The sequence below is a fragment of the Rousettus aegyptiacus genome, unplaced genomic scaffold (assembly GCF_014176215.1).
Source record: "Rousettus aegyptiacus isolate mRouAeg1 unplaced genomic scaffold, mRouAeg1.p scaffold_m13_p_13, whole genome shotgun sequence".
Taxonomy (NCBI): Eukaryota; Metazoa; Chordata; class Mammalia; order Chiroptera; family Pteropodidae; genus Rousettus; species Rousettus aegyptiacus.
Window position 1 is genome coordinate 40,791,271 of NW_023416288.1, and position 15,192 is coordinate 40,806,462.

The following is a 15,192-nucleotide window of genomic DNA, read 5'->3' on the forward strand; positions in this document are numbered from 1 at the left end:
GGGGCTGGCAACGGTTGTTTTGGAAGCAAACCATAGAATGAGAATTTGTTTCTGTGTGTTTCTGTATTTTGAGGGCAGGGAGGGAAATACACACATATGATATTCAGTCAGGAAGAGAGAGGCCTGGCCCAGTCCAGGGTCTTCTGTTCCCACCGCGACATGAGTTTCTACAGTCAAGTACAGTACTACTGTGCACTTGAAAACCAGTGGTCGAAACTGCATTTTGGTGCTTAAATGAAGGCATTGTTTATGGTTTTATATAAGAACAGTAAACTTAAAGAAGTCTACATTTTGAGGTATTGCATGTTAAAATAGAAACGCTTTCAAAAAATGATTAAAAAGTAAATGAATTACGGACAATTAGCAAATTTCATGATGCGTATTTAATTAGATCGACATCGATGAGGGCAGTCATGGCTTCTCACTAACATGAATTTGGTCACTCCCGGAGCAAGACCACGTGGTTAGACCACCAATGAGACATCTCTTACGGCATTTGCGTTCTTACTTTTCAAAATTATTAATTTTCCAGGAGACGTATTAAAACTCATTCCTAGGTAGAAATAATATATGCCTTATGTTTGGATAGCCCCTTTTTATTTCAGGACTTTTAAAGTTTAATTTATAAGTGTTCATGGAAGTTTAAAATGGGGAATGTTGTTAAACCCTTGCGCTGATAAATTCGTTTGGTGTTTACGAGGTGCTTCAGTCCCTTTTCTGACGCCCTGCCCCTCCCCTGTCCCGTAAGCCAGGCCCTTCCACCCTTGTTTATTATGGCTGCACGAGAGATGGTTGGAAATATGGAAAGCCTGGTTTCTGCGCTTAGCTCAGTCGTGTCCCTTTGGGCGGGTAACTGGATTTTTCCAGCCTCGACTTTTCTTAACCAAAAACGAGGTAGTCAGGCTGTATGGGCCGTAGCGCCCCCTGGAGCATGTGCTTGCTCCACGTGTGTTGCTTTTAATTTCCTGCTGCCTGAAGACCACATAAAGTACTATGCGCAAAGCCTGCGGACATTATTTGAATTTGTTCTTCCACTCAGGTTTTTTGAAACCATAAATTATGTTTTCTCAGAAAGAAATCTCTCACACCAGATTTCTAAGTTGCTGAACAAAAGTAGAATTTTGCACATTTCTCGTTGTAAGTAAAATCATTTAAAGGATTAGAGAAACATGATGATTTATTAATTTAAGTGCCTAGGGCAAGTTTTCATGCTGTGGGAACTTAGGGAATGTTGAATTTTTGTCCTTTTTCTTGTTTTTATTCTTTTCTTTAAAAAATTAATAATTTTTTTTAACGGTGACGTTGGTTAACAAAATCCAATATGTTTCAGCTGTACACTTTACCAGTAAGGCATATGTATATATTTACACTGTGTGTTCAGCTCCCATAGTTAGATTTCTTTCTGTCTCCACATATTTGACCCGGTTTACCTCCCCCCACACCTCCCGTCCCCCACGGTCTAGACCACCAGTCAGTCTATAGTCCATGTCCGTGAGTCTCTGTTTGTTTGTCCTGTTCATTTGTTGCTTTTAGGTTTCCATCCCACATAGAAGTGATAGCATGTGGTTTTCAGCTTTTTCTTTCTGGCTTATTTTGCTTAGCGTGACCATCCCGAGGTCCATCCATGTCTTTTTCCTTCTTAATGTAGAGAAATCTTGTACCAAACCATCACCATCAAAAAAACGCTGTTCCGACAACACCGAAGTAGAAGTTTCTAACTTGGAAAACGAACAGCCGGTTCCGTCAACTGCTGCGAAACCTCGTTCTCCGGCGAAGCCCCCGTCTCCGCGTCCTCGGGCGCGGCTGCTGGCACCAGCCCCGGCTGGGGACCCCCCGGCCCCGGCGGCGGCGGCGGGCGAAGGGCTGAACTCCGGGCTGGGAGCAGCTGCGGCCTCGTCGGTCAGAGCGCGGATGCAGAAGCTGGCCGCCCAGCGGCGCCACTGGGAGGGCGGGGACGCGCCAGGTATGAACTGCGGGGGCGGCGCGGGCCTCCTCTCGGTCTGTAACATTCGACTTGGTGTGCTGAAACTTTTATTTATCGGTTGACACCTGAAAGGTGAGTGCTTCGATTGTGCCCATGCCCCGGGTCTTGAGGTCACTAGCAGATGGTTTGCAAGTCAGTAGTAGTACGTTTATCTGTGGGTGGTTCTTAAAGTAAGCGACGATGAGGTCCTTAGACTTAGTTCTCCAAAGCCCGATTTTGTGACAGAATTATCTTATATTTGCAATGTACAACAGCAGAGAACAAACTATACTACTAGTGCGGCTGACCTTCGGCTCTATATTCAGGAGCTGTTTCGCGGATCCAGTAATTAAATGAACTAGAGTGACTGAAGCATGCAGTGCCCTTCTGTAGGAGGGAACGTTCACCAAGCACCTGCAAAGCACGTTACTGTGCTGAGGTGCTGGAGACAGATGAGGTGACCTGGCCTCTGCCTTTCATGGGCCTGCAACTAGATGGAGGGCCTGAGAGCAGATCAGCAGTGGCGCGGCAGGGTTCAGGGTTCTTCTGTGATAGAGTTTATTTATCCTCCTGCCTTGTTAAACAAAAAGCCTTGAGATGACTTACAAAAATACCTATATTACAAAATAAGAAAAAATAAGGAAATCAGCATGAAAGGCAGGAAAAACAGTGAAGGGTAAGGTTAGTTTATTACATAAGGCCTTTAGGTCCCCCACACTTGCTGGAGATGGCTCTGAGCTTCCTAGCAGCCAATGGGAAGAGGGAAACATTATCAGTTACATCAGGGGTCCCCAGTCCCCGGTCTGTGGCCTGTTACGGAACATGCCACACAGCAGAAGGTGAATGGCCAGTGAGCAATGAAGCTTCACCTGTATTTGCAGCCGCTCCCCAGCACCAGCACCACCACCTCAGCTCCACCTCAGATCCTCAGGCATCAGATTCTCATAGGAGAACTGGTCCCTGGTGCCAAAAAGGTTGGGGGCCGCTGAATTCCATGATGATGTTTGTATGATAAAAGCGGAACCGTCACTGGCAGTAAGACCCGAGCGAACTTTCTTCCTTGTGTCCTCGGAGATGACTCTGGGCAGGCTGGTTAACATACCAGTTTTCTCAAGGTCCGCAGGTGGCCTGGCCCCAAGCTCCAATCAGGAAAGGCAGTTCCAGAGCGCGCCAGCATAGTGCAGGCGGGCAGCTCGGTGCTGCTGCACCGTGGTAGAAAAGCAAGATAAATCTGAAGAAAGCAGCAAGGGCCAGAGCCTTTGGACTTTAACCCTGGGTGCTGGGGCGTGCCGGGGGAGGTTATGCCGGCAAGTGATTTGGAAAGCTCACCCCAGCATCAGAGTTGAGGAAGGGTGGAAGCATGTAGAGATTCGAAGCAGAAAGACCAGTTAGAAGGCTGGTGGCATAATCCAGACGCACCCGGACGAAGGCCTGTGGAAGTGAAGAGGAGAGGCTGGATGTGAGAGATTTGGGAGAAAGCATCTGTAGGACATGGTGGCTAGATGGTGGAGGGTAACCGGGGAGAGGAGGAGGAGGCCATGATGAGAAGGAAGTTGGTTGCGATTTCACCTTCAGGTGCGTGTGATCTTCAGTGCCTGGGGAATAGCCAAAAGGAGGTAGGTTGCTAGGAGACCAGGAAGGACAGAACTGGATGCAAAGACAGAACTAGCGCAGGATGACGCCACGGATGGACACACGGCCCGCAAAGGCCCGCAAAGTGCGTACTGGCATCTAGTGACAATAGCAGAAGGAACTTCTGGGAAGCGGTGTGGGCAGAAAGAGGTTGGAGTGAGTTGAGCGGCGAGTGAACATTCTGTGGGGAATGAGGCACAGTAGCTCAGAAGGGGGGGCCCGTTGATAAGAGAATGTTTGTCTCTTTTAAACTGAGAGGGACTTGAGCGTACCATGTGCAGAGAAGAAGGTTTGCGGAGAGGAAGAGGGGTTATTGGGAGCAAGGTCTCTGAGGATTTGGGCGGAGCAGAATTGGAACTTCAGGCAGAGGTCTAAGCCTAGGACAGAGGGAGGGGTCCCTCTCCCATCCACTGACTTTGTGGAAGGGAAAATGTCATGGCCTTTGACGTCCCTGTATGCACGCATGCATCAGGCCCAGATCCCTCCCAAGCGAAGGGTCACCTCTTTGAGATTTATCTCCAAGTGAGGTAACTGCAGGAAAACATTTCAGTCTAACCCTGTGCTCACTGGTACCACATCCACTATCTACATGTAGCTTTCACATTTTGAATTAATTAAAATGAGAGTAAGTTTCTAGTTACCCTAAGCTCATTTCAGATGCTCACTAGCCCCGTGTGGCTGGTGGTTCCTGTACTGGACAGCACGGCTTGAGAACGTTTCCATCATTGCAGAAAGTTCTGTTATACAGCACTGGTCCAATCTATTTTTAAAACAAAAAGTTCCTGTGGAATACATCATCTTAAATTGTGCAGTATTATAACACCGTGAATTAACTCTACAAATATAACCTAAATGTATGGTATCTTATGACATAGCTATAACAAAGTTATTTTTTTAAAAATTCAGATTAAGTATTATGCGATTTGAAAAGATATTGTCAAATTTAAGCCTCTTAGCTTCACGCCTGGGAGAGCTTTTTACCAGCTAAACTCATTAACCTCATTTAAAATTCTGAATGAAGCAGTCCTGGTATTTACATAAACATACGTCTCTTGAACATGGCTGTTGACTGTTTTTCCGAAAACATTTTCAGATGATGTCCCCGAGAGCTCATTCATCTCCGCAAGGCTACCGGAGGAGAAGGCGGCCTCCCCTCCCAAACTGTCCGAAGCCTCGGCAGCCCCAGTTGGGAGAAGAGGTCGTCTGGCCAACCTTGCCGCAACTATTTCCTCCTGGGAAGATGATGTCAACTGCTCATCTGCAAAGCAGAACAGTGCACAAGGACAGCCTGGTACCGCTTGTTTATCCAAATTTTCCTCTGCAAGCGGAGCATCTGCCAGGATCAATAGCAGCAGTGTTCAGCAGGAGGCTGCGTGCTGTTCCCGCAGGGGTGGCCAGGCTGCGTCGAGTAAAGGCCAGAGCCCGAGTCCCGAGTGTGCCTCTGTGGCTAAGGGCGCCGTTTCCAGTTCCGCGGTAAGTAGATACAGTTTTGGAAACCTTTTCTGTTAGGAGCGATGATGTATGTTTGCCTGTAGCTGCGTATTTTATGACATATTCCTATTATATAACATAACATATTTATAGATATTTTTAGAATATTGGTTTCCTAGAAAAAGTAAATACCTTAAATTTGGTACTCTGTCCCTAGATAAATTGGTGGTTAACTAAATTAACAGTAATGTAGTGTAATTCCAAAGTATGTTACTATGGAGTGGCAGATCCTCCTCTTAGTCATCAGGGGGAGCACTGGAAACTTGCTCTCTCCGCTAGAGTGGTTTAGGTATGTGTATCAGTGCATCAAACATTTCTGAAAACTCGTAGCTGTAGCTAGTTACCTGCCCGTGGCTCAGGTCGCGGGCAGGTCTGGTACTTCCCCTGTATATCCTTTTGAAATGCTTGAAAGCTTACCTTCACGTGTCCTGCCTCAACAGTTCTTAAAAACCATCTTTAAAAACCAAAATAGAAAAAGCATTGTGTTCCCGAGGAGTGTCTGTAAGTGTAGAGCCGGGTTTGGGAATTAACACCTGCATTCCATCCCAGCCTCGCCACCCGATTGGAAGTGTGGCTTTGGATGAGTCACTTCATCTTGCAAAAACCTTGTTTTTCTGTGCGTAAAGTGGGAGAGAAAGGACTGTGGGGAGGACGGCATGGGAAATGTGCCCGAAACACTTAGCGTGGTGCGTGGCACGTAGTAAGTACCAAATGCCTTATTGTGATTGACCCTCAGGGACGTGATTTGGTTTTGTTAATACTGAATTAAAACAAAAAAAATATGTAATTTGGTCTAACACAGTTCCAGTGCAATTATATGAAAGAAATTGGTTTTTTTTTAAATAGTGATATACCCTCATCCCAAATTATCCATCAGTTTATTATACAGACTAAATCAAATATTATAATTTGAATAATCACAGTTTCAAAATTGGCTTGTTTTTCAAAGCTTTCACATTGGTTTGCTCTATTAGAGAGCAAGAAACTCTTTTTTCGTAGTTTACATAAGGGCCACCAAGCAAATAGGATTTGAGTTTTGTCATAGGACTGCCGTTAGACCCTGTGGATGTTGTTTACCTTAAGCATTATCATGTTTCAGAAAGCTGCTGCTTCTCCAGTGAAATCTTCTGTATCGATCACCGATGCTAAGAGCTGTGGGGTACAAAATCCTGAGGTACTTCAAAAAACGACTGTGAGTCCTTTGAAAACAGAGGTATCGAAACCCATTGGCAAGTCGACTATACCCCAGACAGTTCGGCCCAAAGAAGAATTAAGCAGAGAAATTTGTCTGCAGTCTCAGCCTAAAGACAAATCTACAACACCAGGTTATATATTTTTTAAAAAATTGGAAGTTACTAATGACGACTTTCAGAGTGTCTGTTCTCAGCATTTTAAATATGCAGTTGTGATGGTACAGCGTGGGTTTGCCAAGGCAAATGCCTGAATTATCAAAGGAGACATTTTTCAAATTCAACTTTAATTGATTGAATGAATATTCATTAGTGTAGACTAACCCAGTTACTGGTCAAAGCATTTCACCTTTTACATTCGAACTGTTTATATGTGCTTTTTTTCTAGAATGACTGTACTAGATGTTGTCTTCTGTACTTTTTGATGCAAAGCATGTCCACCTGGAAGTCACATTTTAAGAGCATAATGGAGAAACATTCTGTAACCAAGTGTGCATGCAGAATAGTGCTTCTCAAACTTTCATTATGAAGGCACCCTTAGCAAAGGGAAGTCAATGTGTATACAAATGATTCCTCTCCCATTCCACTGATATGTGTGAATGCTGTGTGTGTGTACATGTGAAAGTTCAAAATTACTTACTAAAGTAAACTGATGCTTCTGGAAGTCCATAATTATCTTGTGGTGACTTATACCTAATGGCATGCCCCACATGCTGTTGGTTGAGAGACACAGGACTAAAAAATATCATTCAAATAGATAGTAATATTGTTTACTTTGAACTATATTCTTTTTCGCTAGAGTTACTTTCAGAGAGACTGTTTTAATCTAAATATTAACTTCTCGAAAACACACTCTCTCCAGAAACTATGGTTCATCATAATAGAGAAGTAGACAGATGAGAGCAGGGGATCCATTAGTTACGGGGTGAGTAGGAACCAGCAGTCATTTTCCAGAGGCGCCAAAACGAGAACCGGAAACAATAGCAAAATCCTAACATGCAGTAGGATTAGTCACTCCAAACTTCCTGAAGACTTAGGGCATAGATAAGAACAGCATAGATTAACAAAACATTCTTTTTATTATTCTTGGCTAATGAGTATTCCCAGAATACATTAGCAGGGCCTCAGAGATACTTAATTTACATGTTTCTTTGTATTTTTGATGGACTCTAGTTTGAGTTGTGGGACGAAGTGGTAATGAGTGACGTGTGGAGTCTTCAAACTGTAGCCATGGGTCAGATTTTGCCCTGTACCCGTTTTTGCAAAGGAGTCTGTCCCAGAACACAACCATGCCCATTTATTGTCTGTGGATGCCGTATGCCTAATGCAGAATTGAGCAATGGCCATATAGCCCGCAACGCCCCGAATAAATATTTGTTGGCTCTTTATAGGAAAATGCTTGCCAATTTTTGATAGAGATGACCTCCTTTTACATAGTACAGTTCCAGCATCCCCATGACGGAGGTGATGTTCATCCTATTTGTTCTACTTTAAATGTACTGCCTACCATTTTAAATGAGTACTATTTTAAGACCGTATAATCAAGACATCCTTTGGTAAAGTGAATAATCTGTAATTTTTATTTTTGAGAGAAAAAGAATTCCTGAATTTTCATATGTTGGAGTTCTTGAAAGCAAGATAAAATAAATCGGGCTGTCAAAGTATAAGTAGTTGCGTTATCATGGCCAGGATACTTGGCGGGTAGAATATATCATCAATACAATTTCCAGTCATTTAGGTTCTGATTATTTAGTTTAAGGGTTTTTCTAATCCCTGTCCTTTTATTCTACCTTAAAAACAATTTTCTTTTAAAGAACTAAATTCTATAGCTGAATAATAGGGCATGGAATTAAATAGTATGGTAATTAAAAAAAAATTTTTCAACTATTTTCATATTGTTCACTTTCTAGATGAATATTTCTAGTAGAATCAAAGTCTTTTGGAGCTGTACTGGATTTCAGAACTCTCTCCATAGAAATCATAATTGTTACTTTTTCTGAACAGCCTCCAAAAATGTCCGTGTTTTCTGTAGGAGGAGCAGGAATTAAGTCTTTCCTGGAACGCTTTGGAGAGCGTTGTCAAGAACACAGCAAAGAAAGCCCAGCTCGCAGCACACCTCCCAAAACCCCCATCATCACTCCAAACACAAAGGCCATCCAGGAGAGACTGTTCAAGCAAAACGCGTCTTCATCTACCACCCACGCAGCACAACGCCTCAAGCAGGTACGGCGTCCTGCTTTTCACCACTGTCTGTCACGTGGTCTCGGCATGGAACCTCCAGAAATCAAATCGCGTGTTCCCACACCAGTCTTTTTGACTGAGATAAATGGCTCCTCGATTCTTCGTATCACTTATTTCAAATTAGAAATGTTATTTGTCCTGTATTCCAGGTATATTGTGTGTTTTTTTTTTTTTAATCTTAAAACTGAAGACAAACAGTAGTGTTTGGATATTATTCTTAAACTTGGCTCTTGTGTGAAATAGAGCTTTTGATGGTTTTAGGAACGTGAGAAGGAACTAGCATGTCTTCGTGGCCGATTTGATAAGGGCAATTTATGGAGTGCAGAGAAAGGCGACAACTCGCGGAGCAAACCACCGGAATACGAGCAGGTAACATAAACGAGAAGTGGGAAAGTGAGCTTGGTCCCAGAGTACTGCCGGGGTCTGATTCGTGGTTCTGTCTCGTAAAATAATTACCGAGAGACTGTCTTGTTCCAGTTAACTCTGTCACTGTCCATTCATAAATTCCTTAAATGTTCATACTAGCTCTTCTTTGTCTTGTGGTATTTTCCCATTTGGTGGAACTTTTTACCAGATTCACCGATGACCTCCTGAAAATCAAAACTTAAACAATTATTCTCACCATTTAATTGATTTCTGGTTCCTTTTAACATTCTACTTAGATGCTGGTTCTAAAATGTTTCTCAGAATCAACTTTTCTAATGAGTAGTCGTATACCTTTCCCCAAATACCATTCTTTTAACTATCTGTAATCCTTTCTTTCAGTGACCAAATACCTCCCAAATTTCCCTTTCTTCTATATTGCTTTCTGTCAAATTTCATTCATCAGCCTAGAACAAAATCCCTACTTGTAAATGTAAACTAGGTCCTGCTTCATTTACACACCCATTGTGTACAAAGTCCTGTGTTAAGGATATCTTGTTGAGCTAAAAATAAGAGAATTATATTTAAAATGGGTACCAGTAGAGTGTGTGTGTGTGTGTGTGTGTGTGCGCGCGCGCGCGCGCGTGCGTGTGTGATCAGTTCTCTTGCTTAGCAAACCATGTTTCCCAGCGTTCTCATCTCGACTCTTTTTCTTTCTTACTTGCTCTGGGACATCTCTTTCTCATCCTCATGTCTAGCTGCAGCCAAGCACGGAAAGGCTGACTGACGATGCTCAGCTCTGCTGTCCTCGTCCCTGTCCTGAGCTCTGGGCCTGGCTGGCTGGTCGAGGCCTCTGTGCTTTGCGGTAGCGTTTTTCCCACGAAGACTGTCTTCACTTAGGGCTTTGCTCTGCTCGTCATCTAAAACACTCTGAGAGTTCTCCCTTGGCTCCTTCTTTTTATTACTGTGTCTTCCTACACACACACACACACACACACACACACACACACACACACACACTCACATAAACACACTCACATCCGGCGATGCATTTTCTAAATGTCACCAGGCTGCCTTTTCCTCTGTAATTACCTTAATCACTAACATAGCTTCGTATGTATTGGACACTCTGCTTCTCGTCTGGCTCCTCTAGCCTATCTCACCCACTGCTGCCAAAGAAATATTTTTAAAAAGCGAATATTCGCTTGCTTAGAATCCTGGAGAGCTTCCCGTAGCCGTCATCAGAAAACTGGCTACAGTGCTTGGCTTGACATCTGAAATCGTTCAGAACCCGGCGCATCCCCGCTGCCCCTGCACACCTGTGCCTCAGGCCTGTCGTAAGGACTGTTTGCAGTTTCCCAACCGCACTCATGCTGCCGTGCCGTCCTCTGCATGGAGTGTCTCTGCGGGGTGACCCGCTCCACTACGACTAGGTCAGAGTTTAACCTGCTGTGGAGTCCTTACTCGGCCCTCTTCCCAAGAGGCCCTTCTTTTTTTTCTTTTTGTCCCCGTCATCCTATACTCACCTGCGCTGGAACGTTTATCTTCCTGTGGTTGCTTTGCCTTTCTTTTCGCCACGCCCTGCGAGAGCCCGTCAGCCTCTGTTCTCGGCGCTTGGCTCACAGGGGAGCTCAGTGCATTTGTCTTCGAAGGAGGGAACTGAAGTGCTCACCTTTCCATCAGCGTCCAGGTTCTTGCCTGTCATCCTAAAACCAGTCAGCTCTCCGGACCCCACATTCCTCTCTCTCTTTGCCTCCTTTTCATGCGGACTCTTCCAGAAGAGTAGTCTCTACCTGCTGCTTCCAGTTTTTTCTCCTCTCGATCCCCTCGGGCTGTTGCCGGTCCCGCGGATCACTGCCCTTATCGGCAGCGACTGACTTTCGGGCGTGTACCTCGACCTGTGAGCAGCCTAGGTGCGGCGTGTCAGCCCCTTCTGTTTGCAACACCCCCGTCACGCGGTCGCCGGTGTGTCTCAGCCTCGTGGGCCTCCACGTCTCTGTAGCTCAGCAGGTCTTAACCGTGTGCTAAAGAATCCCCCATGCACCTGTGGAATTCCGCCCCCGGTAGCTGCGCATGTGCACGTGCACAAAGCTCTGAACACGGTAACAGGGGGTGCCCGGGTGTCCCCGTCTCAGATCTCATCGGTGGGACCCCCGGCGGGAGCCGCCAAAGCGGTGGCCGAAGAGACGGTTCAGTATGGTGTCACTAAGGCGAAGGAAGAAAGAGCCTTCGGGAGGAGGGAGCGGTCGGCACGGTCAAGTGTCTGTGTCCACTGCGGACCGGACTGGGCCGGGGCCACAGGCTTCGAAGCGAGCCTGTCGTGACCCGGCCGGAGGGGTGTTCGTGGGGTGCAGGTGGAATGTGGGTAGTTGTGGGAGAAGCGGAGGCGGGGCACGGGGGGCCCTCGGAAGTTAGGGTCTGAGGGGGAGGGAGGCAGGGGGCCGTGGCCGGGAGGGGCCGAGGATGTGACGGTCGGTTTATATTTGTTTTGTTTGTTCTGAGGAGACTTAAGGCGATTTCAGTGTTGATGGGAAGCAGCTAGTTGATGGAAAGGAGGTGACGATGGACGGGGCGGGGTCACCCTTTGGAGGGGTAAGAGTGGGTGATCCCAGAGCACCGCGTGGAGGACGGATTCGGACAGTTTCCGGTGTGATGAGGAGGAAGGGACGGTGCTTCCCACGCCAGGCCTCTGGCGGGCGCCTTTAAAGGACATCAAGTCATTCACTCCCCACGCCAGCCCAGCAAGTAGGTAATAGCCCCCCTTTTCCTGGGTCAGGGACTGAGACTCAGGGTGGGAATTCCCGTGTCCTCGGGTGGCACAGCGGGTGAGTGGGGAGCCGGGGGTCCTAACGAGACCTGCTGACCGCGGGGCCTTCTCCAGCCGCTGTGCTGTTCCTGGGCGCGGTGAGTTCATTTGCCTCGTTTTCGAAGCTGCGATTTAGGCCTTTGAGGATGAGGGGTACCTGCTTTCCATCGCCGCCAGCCATTCCATTTACTCAGCAGAGGCGTGAGTGCCTGTGGCAGACGAAGCACACGAGCGTTTTACTCTCAGGGTGTGCTCAGCCCGCTCTCCCCGCTTCCGAAGTGCTCGCACCCCGCCTCACGCCGCCGGCCGGCCCTGGCGCGGCCCGCAGCACGGCTTTCGCCACTCCGCCTGGAGCTCGTGCATCGAAAGCGGCTTCTGACGTGAGAGGCCATGTGGCCTGGGCCTGGCTCTGGAGCAGGAATGCCTGGCTTGTCGCCTGGCGGAGCCAGTCACCCGCCGTGTGTGCAGGCTGCTCAGCGTTCTGCGTCTCGGTTTTCTCGTCTGTAAAATGGAGACGTTAGTACCCAACTCAGTTACTGGGAGCGTGAGGCGAGGCAGTGATATCAAGTGCTTAGAAAGCTGATTGGCACGAATTAAGCTCTACGTGAGTATTAGCTGCTGTTACTCTTCTTCTTACTCTTATTTGATTATTTCTGCTTTGCTTTAATCATAAAGCCTTTTCAAAAAGAGACAAAACAGTGAATGTTTCTCTTCCATAACCTTGTCAGTGATTTAAAAAGACTCATATAAGGGATTTTTTTTTTTATCCTTTTCTTCTGACTTGGTTTTGTTCTTCAGTGTGTGTGTGTGTGTGTGTGTGTGTGTGTGTGTGTGTTGGCATTTTGCACATCTGTTAAGTGGAATCCTGAGGTATGAACCGTCACTGGATTTTGTGGCTGTGGGATGTGATAGGTGACGTGGGGGATTGTTTTTCGTTTCTCAGCACTTTCGCTTGAGTTGGTTGATCTGAAGCTGAACTCTAAAGCAAAATCTCATCCTCTCTCGCCTCCTGGTCTCTTGACGGTTTTCCACACTGAGAACCAACAAGACCGTGAACTAGCCCGGAGGCCCCACGTTCCGAACCTGGCGGGGCCGTTTCACACACGCTGTCTCTTTCGTCCTGAGGAAGATGATGTCGAACAATGACCCTTGTTTCATTTAATAACGTGTAAAAAGACAATCTCTAGTTTTGAGGCATAAAATTTATCTCTTCATTTGCTTTTTGTAGGAAATTCACGATCAGAACACTCCCCTCAAAAAACACAAAGTTGTTTCAAACACCCCATCACTTCCAGTACCGGAAAAGGTGCCAGAAAATCAGACACCGGCAAAACCTTCCAGCACAGAACCCACAGGTGAGCGTTTTCTGTTTCCACTTCACTTAAAAACAGATTTCGGTCTACTGTCATTTTGAGAACTGGTTTGGAAGTCAGAAATGCTGCTCTGTGTAAAAGTGTAAAACGACAGATTGATTTCCTCATTTCCAATCACGTATTCATTTCTGCCCATCCACCATGCTTCTTAGTTCTCTTTCCAGAGTGAGAATTGATACTTTTGATGAGAGTATAAATTACTAAAGTAATTTTATTCAGCTCTTCTGCAAGTGTTTGTGAGTTGAATTACTAGAACTAGTGTGCAAAGATGTATTCTGTACAGATTATATGTAGCACCGTTTTAATAGTAATAAGATTTAAATGGCTCAAATGTCCATCGGTACAAGACTATTTAAATAAATTGTGCTAAATTTGTGTAGTAAAATATTATGTAGCTACTTAAATGAATAAGGTAACTGTAATGATATTTAATATATCATAGACGCTTAAAAAATTTTTTTATTTTAAAATTGTGCTTAAAAGCACTTTACTAAAACTAAACCGTCTTCATTTCTAAGTGCACAGTTCAGTAGTGTTGAGTGCATTCCACTGTCGTGGAACAGATTTCAGAGCTTTTTCGTCTCGCAAAACTGAAACTCTGTACTCATGACAACAACTTTCCATCCCCCTCTCCTCGGCCCTGGTTATCACCACTCTGCTTTCTGTTTCTGTGAATTCGATTACTTCGTTACTTCATATGAGTGCAACATACAGCATTTGTCTTTTCGAGACCAGCTTAATGGATTTAGCATAATGTCCCCAAGGTTCATCCATGTCGTAGCATGCAACAACGATATTTCCTTCCTCTTTAAGACCAAACGATGCTCCGTTGTGCATATAGGCCACATTTTATTTATTCGATATCTGTCAATGAACTTGTGGGTTCTTTCCACCTCTTGGCTATTGTGAACAGTGCTGCTATGAACATGGATGTACAAATAACTCTCTGAGACCCTGCTTTCAATTTTTTTGGATATCAACTCAGAAGAGGGATTGCTGGATCATGCAGTAGTTTTATTTTTTAATGTTTTAAGGAACTGTCATACTGTTTTCCATCGCGGTCACGTCATTTTACAATCTCACCGACAGGGGACAAGGGTTCCAGTTTCTCCACATCCTTGCCAAGACTTGTTATTTTTTTATTTTTATTTATTTGATGGTAGCCATCCTCATGGCTGTGAGGTGATAAGATCATTGTGATTTTGATTTGCATTCCTCTCATGATTAGTGAGATTGGGCATCTTTTCACGTGCTCGTTGGCTATTTGTGTATTACCTTCGGAGAAACGTCTGTTCCGTCGATTAGCCCTTCACCCATTCTCTCCGTCAGGTTATTTGGACGTTTCGCTGTGGACTCTAGGAGTTCTTTGTAGCTTCCGAGCGCTAAGCCCTTAGCGGGTGTGCGGGTTGTAAATGTCGTCGCATTGTCCTCGGGATGCACAGGAGCCGTGGAGGTCGAGGTGGTGCCCTTTGCCTATTTTTGCTTTTGTTGCCTGTGCTTTTGGGGTCAGACCCAGGAAATCGTTGCCAAATCCATCATCACGAAGCCTTTTCTCTGTTTTTTTTTTTTTCCTATGAGTTTTTTAGTTTTGAGTGTTACATTTAGGTCTTTAATCCGTTTTTTGTGTAAGGTGTCAGATAAGGGTCCCAACTTTATTCTTTTGTGTGTGGATATCCAGTTTTCCTAACATCATTTGCTGAAGAGACTGTTTTTTTCTCTATGAATCCTCCTGACAGCCTTATCGAAGATCGTTTGACCATACGCGTGAGGTTCTATTTCTGGGCTCTCTATTCAGTTCCATTACTCTATATGTCTGTCTCTGTGCTAATGCCATACTGTCTTGATTGCTATACCTTTGTTATATGTTTCAGAATTAGGAAATATTGGTCTTCTAACTTTATTCTTTTTCAGAATTATTTTGGTTATTCAGGGTCTCTTGAAGTTCCATATGAATTTTAGGATGGGCTTTTCTGTTTCTCCAAAAATGCCACTGGGATTTTGATAGGAATTGCGTTGAATCTATAGATTGCTTTAGGTAGGACCGACATCTTAACAATATCAGGTCTTCCAATACATGAATATGGGGTATGTTTCCATCTACTTGTTTTTTTAATGTCTTTCATCAATATTTGT

The 15,192-nt window shown here is 45.1% G+C and overlaps 1 protein-coding gene across 4 annotated transcripts in view; it reads left to right on the forward strand.

Annotated features, from left to right (window-relative positions):
- Positions 1-15,192, forward strand: part of ANLN (anillin actin binding protein) — a 47,552-nt gene that overhangs the window by 6,879 nt on the left and 25,481 nt on the right. For all 4 annotated transcript variants that reach the window (XM_036230483.1, XM_036230482.1, XM_016159792.2 and 1 more), the window contains exons 3-8: positions 1,649-1,963; positions 4,689-5,068; positions 6,186-6,411; positions 8,309-8,499; positions 8,779-8,886; positions 12,915-13,041. In XM_036230483.1, the coding sequence (XP_036086376.1) occupies positions 1,649-1,963; positions 4,689-5,068; positions 6,186-6,411; positions 8,309-8,499; positions 8,779-8,886; positions 12,915-13,041 (1,347 nt within the window). The remainder of the gene's footprint in view (positions 1-1,648; positions 1,964-4,688; positions 5,069-6,185; positions 6,412-8,308; positions 8,500-8,778; positions 8,887-12,914; positions 13,042-15,192) is intronic.